The sequence below is a fragment of the Emydura macquarii genome, unplaced genomic scaffold, assembly GCF_026122565.2.
Source record: "Emydura macquarii macquarii isolate MOO-44397 ecotype Brisbane River unplaced genomic scaffold, CSIRO-AGI_Emac_v2 contig_374, whole genome shotgun sequence".
Lineage (NCBI taxonomy): Eukaryota > Metazoa > Chordata > Testudines > Chelidae > Emydura > Emydura macquarii.
The window spans coordinates 9,516,465-9,530,418 of record NW_027130511.1 but is presented as its reverse complement, the minus strand read 5'-3'; the positions used below and the strand labels follow the sequence as shown (position 1 = coordinate 9,530,418).

At 38.1% G+C, this 13,954-nt stretch overlaps 1 protein-coding gene across 3 annotated transcripts in view; it reads left to right on the top strand.

The window, feature by feature from the left end:
* MIPOL1 (mirror-image polydactyly 1) overlaps positions 1 to 11,955 on the top strand; it is a 272,270-nt gene extending 260,315 nt beyond the window's left edge. For all 3 annotated transcript variants that reach the window (XM_067533876.1, XM_067533883.1, XM_067533891.1), the window contains exon 13: positions 7,764 to 11,955. In XM_067533876.1, the coding sequence (XP_067389977.1) occupies positions 7,764 to 7,830 (67 nt within the window). In that variant the 3' untranslated portion in view covers positions 7,831 to 11,955. The remainder of the gene's footprint in view (positions 1 to 7,763) is intronic.
* Positions 11,956 to 13,954: the final 1,999 nt, after the last annotated feature.

Genomic DNA, 13,954 nt, shown 5'->3' with positions numbered 1-13,954 from the left:
AAGATGTAGAAAAATATTTAAGTATGAGGAAAGCAGCATGATACACTAAACCATATCAAGGCTTTATCCAATAAATAATCTATTAAAGGATTGTAGCAGGTCTGCCACTTGATCTGTTAAACATGGACATTTCCAGCTCTTTTGATGTACTTCATCTTACTTGTCATGGAATTTGTCAGAAATGTTGAGTTTGGGAGAGGCGTTAATGTCAGCAAAATACATTCCACGAGAAGCCAGCAAGCACCCAAGTAAGGCCATCTTCATAGCCTGAGCCTAATCTAATCTGTAGGACAGATAACCAAAGGTTAGAGTGTAGGTTTATAAGCCTTTATATAGTATTTCAAAATCCACAAGGGTTTTGTTTTTATCGCTTTTATCATCCATCTGCAGGTAGAAGCTATTGTTTTGGCCTAGTCTATGTATTGCTGTGCAGATTAGGACAGAAGGCTAATTGAAGGATACTATTCACTGTTAGAGGTAAATTTTAGGTAGACTTGAGCTGTAATCTCTCCAGTGATCCCCTTGGAGCAGTGCAGATCTACACAAGCCCTTACTCAAGGTTTGCAGCTAAATGTCACTGTCTAATGTAAAATGAGCAGCTCTGGCCAGAGAAGGGGCACAGGTGGGGGATGCACTGGATTCAGCACCTCTCTTGGCCTTCGTCAGTAGATCTTATAGTAAATCCAAACCCCAGTTTAGAACTGTATTCTCTTATTTGAACTCCTGAGGGGAGGGCAACAATGCATTTCACCTCCCTGTAGTGAAAAGGTGAAGTGAGAAAGCAGTGGCAAAGTGAATTGAGCCCTCTGGCTGACATTAATTCCTCTTCCAAACTATGTAGTTATGTCCCAGCAGTATAATCAACCCTGGCAGAGATTTCTGGCATCAAGAATTTTTAAATGTATTTTAATAAGGAAATGTCTATATAATCCAGAATTATCCATAGTCAGAGTAGACATAAGCCTCTGGAGATCTGGAGCCCACCTTCAATGTATAGCAATCCAAAGGGAAACACCAATGAAAGAAAATCCATAAAGCTACTAAAACTCAAAGCAGTCAAGCACTTAGAGCTATCTAACCACATCCAATATTCAAAACAGAATAGCAATGTACCTAAGGGGCAAGAGAGCAGAAACCTAAAATAACTGCATGAGCAAGCAACTAGACTATGTCTTGGAAAAGAAATACCTGACTGCTTAGGCAGTCTGCTTCTGTAGATGGGGACCGTCTTCTCAAGGATTGTAAATATTTCATAAAGTATTTATTCCACCTCATGACATCACAGGAACAGACCCACAAATCAAGCTGTTTGCTGCTACATTCAGCCACACATTCCCTTGCTTTTGGCCTAGAATTAACTCAACTTCATATAAAAAAAGAGCATTATCAGTCCGTCACAACCCAAGAGTCTTGAAGGCAATACATCTAGTGCTAGAGTAAGGAATACTCATGTACCAACTTTGCAGATGCCTTCACCTTTAAACTTTAGGATTTTTCTTATTGTGCAGGGTTGTTCGGAGAAGCACTTAGATAGGCAGAATAGAAATCATTAATATCGATAAAGAAGGTTTCTCATTCCCTCTTTTTACGCTCTTCAAATATGGCAAATTTTATCCATCCTTTAAGCATGGAATTTATTGTTTTTGGATATGTGCAACTCAATATGACTAAAGATGGAGCAGTACATATCCATCTGAGGACATAATTTGGCCCAGTGTTTTCTTCTTTTAACACAGGTTTCTGAATACATAGATACAAAATAGCAAAAAGAAACTGCACGCCAGTAAAGTGATATTTGTAAAGTGAACTAATCTCTTAGGGCCTAATTATCAAAGGTATTTAGGATCATAAAGATGTAGTTAGGTGCCCAGTGGAATTTCCAAAAATACCTAAGCAGATTAGGCGTCAAACTCCTATTGAAATCAATGTGAGTTAGGTGCCCCGACAAGCATGGCAATTTTGAAAACTCCACTATGAGCCTATGTTTTATCTTCAGGTCCCTAAATACCTTTGAACATAGAATCATAGAGTTGGAAGGGACCTCAGGAGGTCATCTAGTCCAACCCCCTGCTCAAAGCAGGACTAACCTCAGCTCAACATCAGGACCTTTTTTTCCCACCAGTTAGTCATTCATGTTCTATTTTCACTAAAATGTCAAGAAAACTCTTCTTCCCGAGTGTACTCTTTGGATCGCTTCATGAAGTGAAGTAAATTCAGTCATTATCCATATTTATACTTTGGGATGAGTGTTGTCTTATACATTTTAGTTACCTTCAGAAAAGTACCTCCTTTGCAAGGTATGTGCTCACAGTATAAGACTCACACGTGAAAAGATTAATTCAGTTAATTCACCCTATATTGCAAGATCATGATCAAATGTAATAAATGTGTCTGCGACTTAAGTAAAATATATGAACATACATACAAAATGAATAAAAATGAATACATATATGCAAAATGATGGGGTCTAAATTAGCTGTTACAAGTCAAGAAAGAGATTGGGAGTCAAAACATCTGCTCAAGGTGCAGTGTCAGTCAAAAAAGCTAATAGAATGTTAGAAACCAGTAGGAAAGGGATAGATAATGAGAGAAAATATCATAATGTCACTATATAAATTCATGGTACACCCACACCTTGACTATTGCTTGCAGTTCTGGTCACCCATCTCAAAAAAGATGTATTAGAATTAAAAAAAGTACAGAGAAGGGCAGCAAAAATGAATATGGGTATGGAACAGCTTCCATGTGAGGGGAGATTAGCAAAGAGACAACTGGGGGGTTATGATAGAGGGCTATACAATCATGAATGATGTGGACAAAGTGAATAAAGAAGTGTTATTTATACCTTCACAAAACACATGAATTAGGGGTTACCCAATGAAATGAATATGCAGCATGTTTAAAACAAACATAAGGAAGTACTTCTTCAAATAATGCATAGTCAACCTGTGGAACTCGTTTCCAGGGGACCTTGTGAAGGCCAAAGGTATAACTGGGTTCAAAAAAGAATTAGATAATTTTATGGAGGATAGCTCCATCAAAGGCTATTAGTTAGGATGGTCAGGGACTCAACCCCATGCTCAGGGTGTCCCTAAAACTCTGCTCTGTTCTGTTCGTTCCTTTTGAAGCGTCTGGCACTGGCCACTGTTGGATGACAGTATACTGGGCTAGATGGACCACTGGTCTGACCCAGTATGGCCATTCTTATGTTCTTAATGTTATAATAGTATGTTATATAGTGATGATACAATTAATGGGTAATAAATATTTCTTCCTATAGGTTATTGTCTTCCATCCTTTTTTATAAAAACTTTACCGAAATTAAGAGTTCCGATGTACCAACTAGTTCCCTATACCTCCCATTGAGCTAACCCACTATGGAATTTAGGCTACTATCTCTGTCATAAGAATGGCATTTGGAGCAACAAGTTCCACCGTGGATTAGACTGCACAACCTTGAAAGGGGAGGTAGGGAATCTGCAGCAGCCCACATGAGCTAACAAAGAGGCTAATCATTCAGGGCCCAATTTTGTCACCTTTACTCGCTTTAGGTAATACCTTACTACACAAGTGGTCTCATTATCTTTATCTGACTACTCACAGAGAAAGGTGCTACTCTGCATAAGTAAAGATGGCAGAATTGGTCTCTGTGATAGACAACAGAGACAAAGAATTACAGTTCCCAAAAGCGAATTTTGAGACTTGTTCCGGGTTATTAACCATTGATTTAAGCACTCTTTTATGGGTTTAAATGGGATAGTGGTACAAGTTGCTGACCCTCCATGATTTAATTCATAATTAGCTGTTCTTTTTTTCTTTCACAGAATTGTTTAGATCTGCATTAGAGATGCAGTTTCTTAGTTTCCTGCTGTTAAAAATCGTTTTTTCCTAATAAGGAATAAATAAATGTGCAAATCCATACAAGACTGAAGTAAAAGGCACATATGCCTTGCATTATTTTGATGTTTGCAGTCATCATTCATCTGAAGAGCAGAAGCTATGATTGTTAAGCCTCATTATTTTCAATGAGGCCTGACAGTTGCAAGGTTAAACAGAAGACAGCAACTTTCATCCTACTGGGATTTCTTTTCAAATATGGGTAAATCTTTGCTAACTTGTCTACTTTGGTGTCCATCACCATTGGTTGATCACAAAATTGTGATCATATCTACATATCTAAGCATGCTTGCAGGAGAAAGTGTAAACATTGACTTCTATTCCATATACCCTATGATCTTAAAAGTACTTAAATAACTGAAACCACTGTAGTTTTTCCCCCACATGTGCAGCTGCACAGCATTATTTTTAATACAACAGTGATTTAAATAAGCCAAGCTATCAGATGTTTGTTTTCCCAAAAATAATGAACCCTCAAATCTCAGACTTTCAGTGTGTCAGATTAGTTTCTTCATCCCTCTTGTTCCATAGCAGGGGTTGTATTTTCCTGAAACATTCTAGGGATAAGTACTATTATGAGAGAGATTTTCATAAATGCTTAAAGAAGCTGAGAAGGTCGCAGTGGTGCTACTAAACATAAATAAGATATCTGTGCAAGCCAAAGGTCCTAGCAGCTGCTGAAAGTAAAGGGAGGTGAATGATGAGATCTAAATCAGAGCTGGCTCCTTCTCTCTCCATATTCCTATGACTCTGAACTTTTTAGGCCTGAACAGGCCTACAGCTAGCAGCAGCCCTAGCCATTTTGCCAACCAGGGCAGAAAATGTTTTTGGACCACCCTCCCCCCAGAGAACCTGAAGGTGGGAGAAAATACAGCCAGCTAATTTGGGACCAAGGGGAGGGAGAGTGAGCACAGCACTTCAGCATCTCTGGAAGTTGACACCCAGGGCAATCACCCTGGTTGCCCACCTCTAGAACCAACCCTGCTTATGGCCCCCCCATCCATGAAGACTACAAATGGCATCTTAATTCTTAGCCTAAACAAGCTATCAGAGGAAAGCTACTCTTCTTGGATCTGTCCCAGGTCTTTTGCAGAGACATTAGGTGATTCCTGGTTGGTGCAGGATAGGGAACTGATATCTATTCAATGAAAAAGGGCATGTCTCCTGCATGGAAAGCAGAAAAGATACAATGGGTCCAATCCCCAGCTGGCGCAAATTGGTATCGCTCCACTGACTTCAATTGTTCAAATTACAGCTGGTGGAAAAATGGAATTCCCATCCCATGGGAAATTACAAAACTTTCAAAATGAAATTTTGTTTCATTCTGAATCGAGACAAAAAGTAGAAATCTTGGATTTTTTTGCAAAACAAAATATTTCATTTTGACCTTATTAAAATATTTCATTTAAAACATTTTGTTTCAACTTTATCATTTTGACTTTTATAATTTTATTATTTTGACTATTATAAAAGTTGAAGGATTTCATTAACATATTTATTATCAAAATGAAGTCTGAATGGAATATTTCATCCTTATGAAATGTTTTAATAATTTCCCATAAAAAATTTCAACAAAATAGATACACTCCCATGAAATGTTTTGATTTTGTCCAATCAGCATTTTCCAACAGAAAAACATTGTCAGAAAATTTTCAGCCAACTCTATTCCAAATTATTTTTATTGTCCCTGAAATAGGAAATAATAAAATATATGAACTTCTAAGTAAGAAGGAAGAAAAATATGGCCTATGATGTAGCGATGAGGTAAAATCCTTAGCTCTTGGACATAAAAGCCACTCACTTAGCCAGCCTGGAAAAGTATTTCTGGTTAGGGCAAACTGCATAAGAACTGACTTTTGACAGTTGTATGGATCATGGTGGGTAAGTTGTTTCCTGCCCAACACTGACCCTCAAAAGTATGATGAACTCCTGTAGATGCATGTGTTATGGAAAATAATGAAAATTATAGAAAATAAAAGACAAAGATATATGGACAAGGGGAAAAGGGAAGAGGAGGAATAGTTAACCTGTAATCCTACTACCTATGCTAGTACTTAAAAGTGAAACTACAGAGACATAAAAACCACATCTCCAGTACCTTCACCATGGAAAATGCAACTAATACCATCTACATTTTCCATGTGTCATTTCCTGGTGCCTGTTGATAATCTTACCCTCAATTGCTTTTGGGTAGTGAGTTCCTAATCTAGTTTCAGGAATTAAGCCATCTGAATAGCACAATAAAAGGTGTAGTTTCATGGTGCTCAGAGGTTACTGGAAAACGTGAGTCTTTCAATACCTATTGTGCACTTTAGTCATTATTGGATGTTATAACTTGTGGCAGTAATTCCAACAAGCATGAACTAATTGTTTTGCACTGAAGTCACTAATGCATCTTTTAGATCAAATGCATTTTGCAGGAGTTGAATTATTTTTATTTTGTATTTATGTTCCAGTGTTGTGCAGTATATATGTGCATATATGTATTTACGTTATCAGTGTTGTGCAATACACACACACACACAATCTCAGACCAGAAAAGCTGGTGAACTTTCAGTATTGCATGCAACTAATTGGAATCAAAAGTCACAACTCTTGTTAACTGGCATAGGAGTTGACTAAATGACGCTCTGGGCACGGCACTGAAAATATTCCCCTTCCCTCAATGTCCAGCTTTATGCGATGTGTTTATTTGTGGGAGAACCTTCATAGAAGGATTATATTAAAAATAGATAAACTGAGGAAATAGCTAGAAACACTTTCACTGGCGTGCTTAAGAAAAATGTGTGTGAGTGCAAACTCCTGGACAAATTTAGAAGTTGGGCTTGGCGTTATACCATGAAGAGCCTGATCTTGTGAGGGTACCAAACACTCTCACTCCCACTGCATTGAAGTCTATGGGAATTGAGGACATGGAGCGATTTGCAGGATTTGACCCTACATTATTGTATGTTCTTGTTTGTTTTATCAATTCAGAACATAGGAGCCAATGTAGAAACAACATCTTATACATTCTCAACTCAGAAACTTGACTTATCATGTACTTTAAAAGGAGATTTTGACATAAACACATATGGGATTTTTACAGGTAAACATACAGTATGTGCAAGACACATTGCACAACTGAGCTAAGGCCTGGTCTACCCTTAAAAATTCAATTGACATAGCTATGGTGCCAGGATTGTGAAAGATTTGGCACCCTGAGCACCTTAGTTAGGTCAACCTAACCCCCAAGTGTAGGTGCAGCTAAGAATTCTTCCGCCGACCTAGCTACTGCCTCTCGAAGAGGTGGATTAACTACATTGACAGAAGAACGCTTTCCATCAAGGTAAGAAGCATCTTTGCTACAACAGCATAGCTGCAGTGCTGCAGACTTGCCACTGTAGCACTTGTAGTGTAGACAGTAACAGGTGCTGGTTTTCTTTAAGAGAAAATAAGGCAATTGAGTATTTTGCTAAGTGAAGGCAACAGGCACATTATGGGGGGGGGGGGGGGGGAGGGAGTTTCCCCTCCAGGAATTGAATGTGCTCCTTGTGTATCATGGCATATCCGCTGCAAGATTTATTCATACAGTCCTGTGTAAACTAGTGTGTCATGTGGATCTCAGATACGGTATGTACTACACAGGGGGATGATAAGTTGATATACACCTCTGACTGACTGAGTTGGGCTGTAGGTTAAAAGTTTCTCAAGTTGTCTGCATTCTGCCCTCATGTCTGTCTTTTACAGTAATGCTTTGTTTCTCAGCATGACCACCACCAGGACAGCTTGGTTCAGTGCAAACACTGTCTCTTTCAGCCAGAGCATTCCTAATGTTTGCTTCCTTTTTATTTTTTTCCCTCCCTCCCCCTTGCCCCCCATCTCAGGTTGGAAAGGCTGGTGGACGTCCTGAGGAAGAAGGTTGGAGCAGGGACCATTAGAACTGTGATCTGATTGAAAGCTCCAGCCTAGGGAAGTATTCACATCTGGTGACCAGGCTGCTTCATTCAGCACTGTGTAAACACTAAAGCCTTAACTTAGCAAACAGTTGTTAGAAGTGGGACACTCCAATGACATTCCAAGCTGAGATAAAATCAAATCATAAATGTTTAACCACTTTGCTGCTGAGTTGTGTTATTTGTCAAAATGTATCACTGCAAACATGTATTTGCTTTAAGCAGATGTATTGTGGTGTGGTCAGTGAGCATTGTGGAAATGGTTTATATGCTGTTTTAACAATAGTCTCTTCTCTCAGTTAATGCTGTCGGACTGTAGTGTGCTGCAAGGCATAATTTGGTCATGTTCTTACATACTGCCTGCTTCAGGGGCTAATCCTGCAGTCTCAAAATGTAAATCTACTGTGCTGTTTATCAATCTACAAACAACTGAATATTTTAATGTTGAATGTATATCTTAATTGATAATAGAGGTTCAGATGCCAGAAGTATCTATGTTAATATGATGGAGATGTTCTCTTGCTGATGTACACTCATAATCCCCCCGTATTGTAGTTGTTATTCAGAATTATGTCTGAGCATCAAGGGGAAGCTATACTCGTGGCTTTTAAAAGAATTTCTATAGCTAGCACAGAATCCTACTGCAGATCAATTTCAGTTCCCTATAAACACGTCTGTATAGTTAGAGCTTGCTAAAAGAGTAGATTCATGAAGTACTTTGTAAAAATGTAGTTACACTGATCAGCGTTGAAACTGTAGAGAAGATTATTCTGATAGTTGTATGTCACTCTTCTTCCCTCTCCTATGAAAGAAAATCGCTGAGGGGTTAATATTCCACCTAGTCTGGCTTTTGTGTGTTTATGCTGTCTTCTCTCTTTAATGCTTGTTTTTATAGATACCATGAAAGAAGAGGATAGAAGAATGAAGGAAAGAAACCTGCAATATGTCATTTAATTTAGAGTGGGGAGAGTCCGGGTCCGTTTTTCCAGTCAGAGACTGCAGTACTCTGCATTCTTTGTCTGCAGACCTAGACTCCTCTTGGCTTCAGTCCTCCAACTATGCCACTTGCAGTAGGTCTCCCTCAAGGCAGATTTACCTGCAGTCCATAGTACTTGTTATGCCCCCGGTGTTATGCCCGAGTGATTCCTAACCACCAAGACAGACCGTGATTATTGCTTCTGGACCTCCATAGCCGTTAAACCGCAGATGAGCCTTTAATGCTTCCAGACCTAAGAACTGGTATAACTCTAGAGGAACCTATGACTGCTGCATCCAGGCCCCAGCTTCTCGTATGCTCAAAGTGAGCCTGTAATTACTGTCTTGGGGATGCTGTTCTCATTAGATTGGAAGCAACTATTGCCCTTTTTCTGTTATCCTTACTGGACCCCCAATCGTGTACTGAGCAGTGTGCCACATGCTGTGGTGTGGACACCCTCCTGCCAATTCTGCTTGAGGGAAATGGCCAAGCAAGGAAGGAAGAAGTTGTCATTTATGCTTGAGTGCCCTAGATTTCACCGTTAGGTGTATTTAGAATTTTCCTCTTCATGCTCTCTTATGGGCAGAGCTTCTGATTTTCAGTTTTAACTGATACAGCGCTCTCAATACAAAAAAAAAACAAACAAACAACAACATAGAAATTGGTGTTTATCCAATGAACACCAGAAATGATTACTTGTATCTAAGAACTTGAGTACCTAGAGCAGTAATGTGGACTATGCGGGTGTGATTTCTAAAACGCACTAATGTATTACGTATTAATTGGTCCATGTAGACCCTGCTGGTATGCACAAAAGGTTCCCTAGTGTGCTATAATGTAATGCTGTTTGAAACAGTACTATGTTAAAGCTCACTAGGGAACATTATAAAGAGATTGCTTATTACAGTATATGCTACCGTAATGAGTAATATATAGAATTCTATATAGATATAATATTCATCACTCACTGCAGTGTATACAAAGAGAAAGTCCCCCCATAATCTACCCTGATTTTTGGACAGCAACATAAAACTCATAAAAATTGCTAAAAATAAATCCCCAGAAATGAAAAACAGACTCCCTACTTAAAGGGCATGTAGCCCTTTACATGCAGACTTTACATAATCATGCTGTTTGCTGTCATCTTATGTCTTTCCATCCTCCCCTTTTGTTGTTGCCTGCTTTGTTCAGGAAAATAGGATTGATCATACAAGATCAGACCAACAGTCATTAAGTCACATATACTCTTTCTGGTTGTAGCTGATTCTTCAGTGCAAGATGATAATCCTCCATAATACAGATGTGCCATCTTGTACATGAAGGACAATTCCTTCCTGACTCTGTGTGATCACTTACAACATGAAGCATGAGATTGGATTACCTTTTAGCAAGGGTTTTTAGCACCCTTGTGTGCAACTTCAAATGGCTTTTATTCATTGTTAAATTATCCATCACTTTTTAAAATACAGCCACAAATATTTGTCGTCTTTGGGAAAAGGCTTGGGAAGGCTCATCTAAATGTAAAGCTAGGAGTCAGGAACTCTTGGGTTCTGATCCTACTCTGCTACTGGCTTGGTGTGTGCCCTTGGGCAAATCATTAGGGCCAGATTTTTAAAGGTATCTAGGCACCTAAAGATGCAGATAGGCACCTAGTGGAATTTTTAAAAGTGCCTGGGTAAACTGCCATTGAAATAAATTGATTTCTGCTCCTAATCCCATTGAAATGAACGGCAAAACCCCCACTAACTTCAGTGGTGTGGGATCAGGCCTTTAATCTCTGTGCGTGAACTCCTGGATCCATTAAAATCAATGTGAGTTTTGCTATTACCTTCTGTGAGGGGCAGATTTCACCATGTCTCTCTAAATTTCCCCATCCGTAAAATGGGGATAATAGTATTTTGCTTTTGCTTTTCCTCGCAGGGTTGTTGTGAGAATTGATTATTTAATGTCCGTACAGCATTTTGAAGGTGTAAAATACTGTGTAACAGCCAAATAGTCGTTGTTTATTAGTCTCCTGATTTATGGGGAAAGGATGAGGCTGTGTCAGATTACATCCCCTGTAGTGGTGGTTCCTTTGCAACCAGTATAGAGTAAGGGCTTGTTTTCCAAAGGCAAAGACTATGACAACAATAATTACCGGTGTAAGCAGAGTCACCATTCCTTCAATGTAGCAGGGAGATATATGTAAATTTCATTTCCCTCATGAGATTGTGTGCATTTCTCTGTGTGATTGTGCAGCAATTGACAGCACTGGCAGCCATTCATGATGCATGCCTTGGTAAAATATGTAAATAGTGTCACATTGTCTCAGGATAAGAATGTTATTAATGCTTTTCAGCGCTGTAATTATATTCATAGTAAGCCTTCCCTAAGCCCTCACTAATTAACAATATTGTGACAAGTCAACTTTAACAGAAAAGAACTGTGGACCTTTAGTCATTTAGTACTGTTTTTCATTCAGCCCACAGCCAAAATCTGATAGCGTAGTTTTGTACATTGGCGTCAGGAAAGCTGCTGATAGTTGAAAAGTTCATAACCTACTCAGTCTTGTTAGTGGAACCCTATAGATGAAATCAGTTATAGTCCTCTTTAAATATATTCAGCTGATAGGCAGACTCATTAGTTAATTATTAATGTATGAGAATTTTAAGCCTGCTTTTACAAATAATCCATCATATTGAAACAATTTAATAATGCCAATATGTTGTGTCAGATATATTCAATTTTTTCCAATTATAGGATCTTTTATAAGATTTTCACTCACCTTCGTTTCCAAATTAAAATGGCTTCATAAATAATCTTATTAGGTGACCTAGAATTGTAATTGCTTTAATTCACACACAAAAATGATGTTGCTATCTAAATGTCACTTTCTTTATGCCTTTGTTTTCTTTGTTTAAAATAATGCCATATGAAAGCTGTTTTTTGTGTGCTGTACCCCATGTACCAAAATAAACAATTTACTGTGAGGAAGAGAAGACTGTTGCAACAAATGAATGGCAGTTTCTCTGGTACTATACTCGACAAGAGTTGCAGCATTACATGAACTACATCTGGCTTTTATCATTGCACCCATTAATGTATGATCTGTGCAAAATATTACTTTTTCTTCTACTGCACTGGTAAATAAAAAATGTATTAGCAAAACCAAAAAACAAAGTGTTTGTCTTGTTTTAGCTTGATTGCAAGTCAGCTGCTGGGCGTCAGTGGTCTAAATATTTCATTCTTCAGTTTTGTTGGGAGCGCACGTGTTCTGTGAGGCTTTTAAACAAATACTTGGAATGGTTGAAAGATTTGCATTGCCAGTGCCTAGCTAAATATGTAGTCTTTAGAAAAGATGTGGTTTATTTTGGCACTGTTTAAAAAACTCAAATATTTTAAACATTTGTTAAGTTCAAGCTTGCACATTTGAACTAGCAGTATACATTCCAAAGTTGCATCTCAAATTACCCATCTCTTTGTTTTTTGGATTTTGTAATGCCTCTATTAAAATAGCCTTTGTAAAGGTTTTTTTTAAAAAGTAACATAAAAGATTGTCATTAAACTAATGAGAGTCAAAATTAACTGCAAAGGCAGACATGCAGTTTCAAAAATGTCTTTTGGAATCTGAAGCTTCATGTTGGTGACCCAGATTTCTTCTTTATAGAACAAATAAAATATTTTAGGGGCCTGGTCCTACAGACCCTTCCTCTTGAAAGTAATGCTTAAGTCAGTAAACATTCTCCACAGTGCTAGGTCTTTGCAGGATCAGGCCATAAGCAAACAGTTTGGCTGCGTATTCTATTGAGAAAATGGAATAACTTCAGAAAAAGGAAAATCTTTTCTGTTTCCCCCAAGTGAAAGGCAGGGTTGGGGGGTTTTTTAAATATAATTTGAAGTTAAAAAAATGAAACTTTGCATTGAATTTTCTGGTTAGTTTCCATGTGAAATTCATAATGAAACTCAAGAGATGAAAACCACTGCAAATTGAAACCACCGTGTTTCATGTGGCTCTAGTTGGAAGTAAAACTTAATTTTTGCTCTTAAATATTAAGTAGAAAGGCTCTTCTATTTGTTTGGGTGATTGGCTTGTGTGGTTTTTTTTTCCCTCTGTGTGATTGTTCATGGAAGTACATTTTTGTTTTGTTTAAACTCTACCAGGACCCCAATTCAACAGAGCACTGAAGTTAAGCATGTACTTCAGTGCTCTTCTGAATCAGAACCCATATGGGGATGGTCAGATTGAGCTCTGGAGGAACAAACACAGCTCCCATTGTTTTCAGGGAGAGTTTATTATGCTTACTCCAGGGTTAAATTTGACCCAGAGGTTCTAACTGCATTACATTCAGAAAAGTTCATATGCATTCAAATTGTTTTTGTACATACAGTAATGCAGGTGTTTTCATTCTAATGGGATAAAATAGCAATATGTCTGATGGAACCGGCCACAACCAACTTCTGAGAGCATGTGATATGCAGTGTCCAAAGAGAGGAGATCCATGATGTTAGTTACATGAACTTTATACAACTGATACTTATCCAGACTGTACATTTGCACATTATATTCCCAGATAAAATTGAAGAAATAATTATTGTTATCCCAAAAAGTTCAGAAAGGTAGAAACTCTAATATGGTGCCTTTGTCACTGAACAGATATTAGCTGACCAAGTTTCTGAAGCAAACCTTTTCAAAGAGAATTCCATAAATTAAGATGAATGATAAAAATAAATAAATAAATAATCACTGCCTGGGGATCTGCTCTAACTTGCAGTCTGGAGACTAGAGTTTTGTTTTTCGTTATTTGACTTTCACAGATGTAGCTTTATTGTTTAACAAGTTCTTTATATGGTCCAAGGGGCGTGTTCACTGTATGCTATTTATAAAAAACAATCTATGTAATATGAGGCCACATACTGATGTCAAAGCAGGATTTCAGATATGAACAGGTTAGCATCCCCTTCCTTTCAGAAAATAAAATAACTGATTTCTCAGTGTAGCCATTAAGTTTACTTGGTGAACATACCTTACACTTTATTAACCAACAAAGCAACGGTGTATCAGAGTGTACTTCTATCAGAATATACTGGTCCAGAAAGAGAGCAACTAATGGTGGGAAAGCTGCATCAACACAGATTTCCTAGTACCACCGTGCTTGATATTTTAACA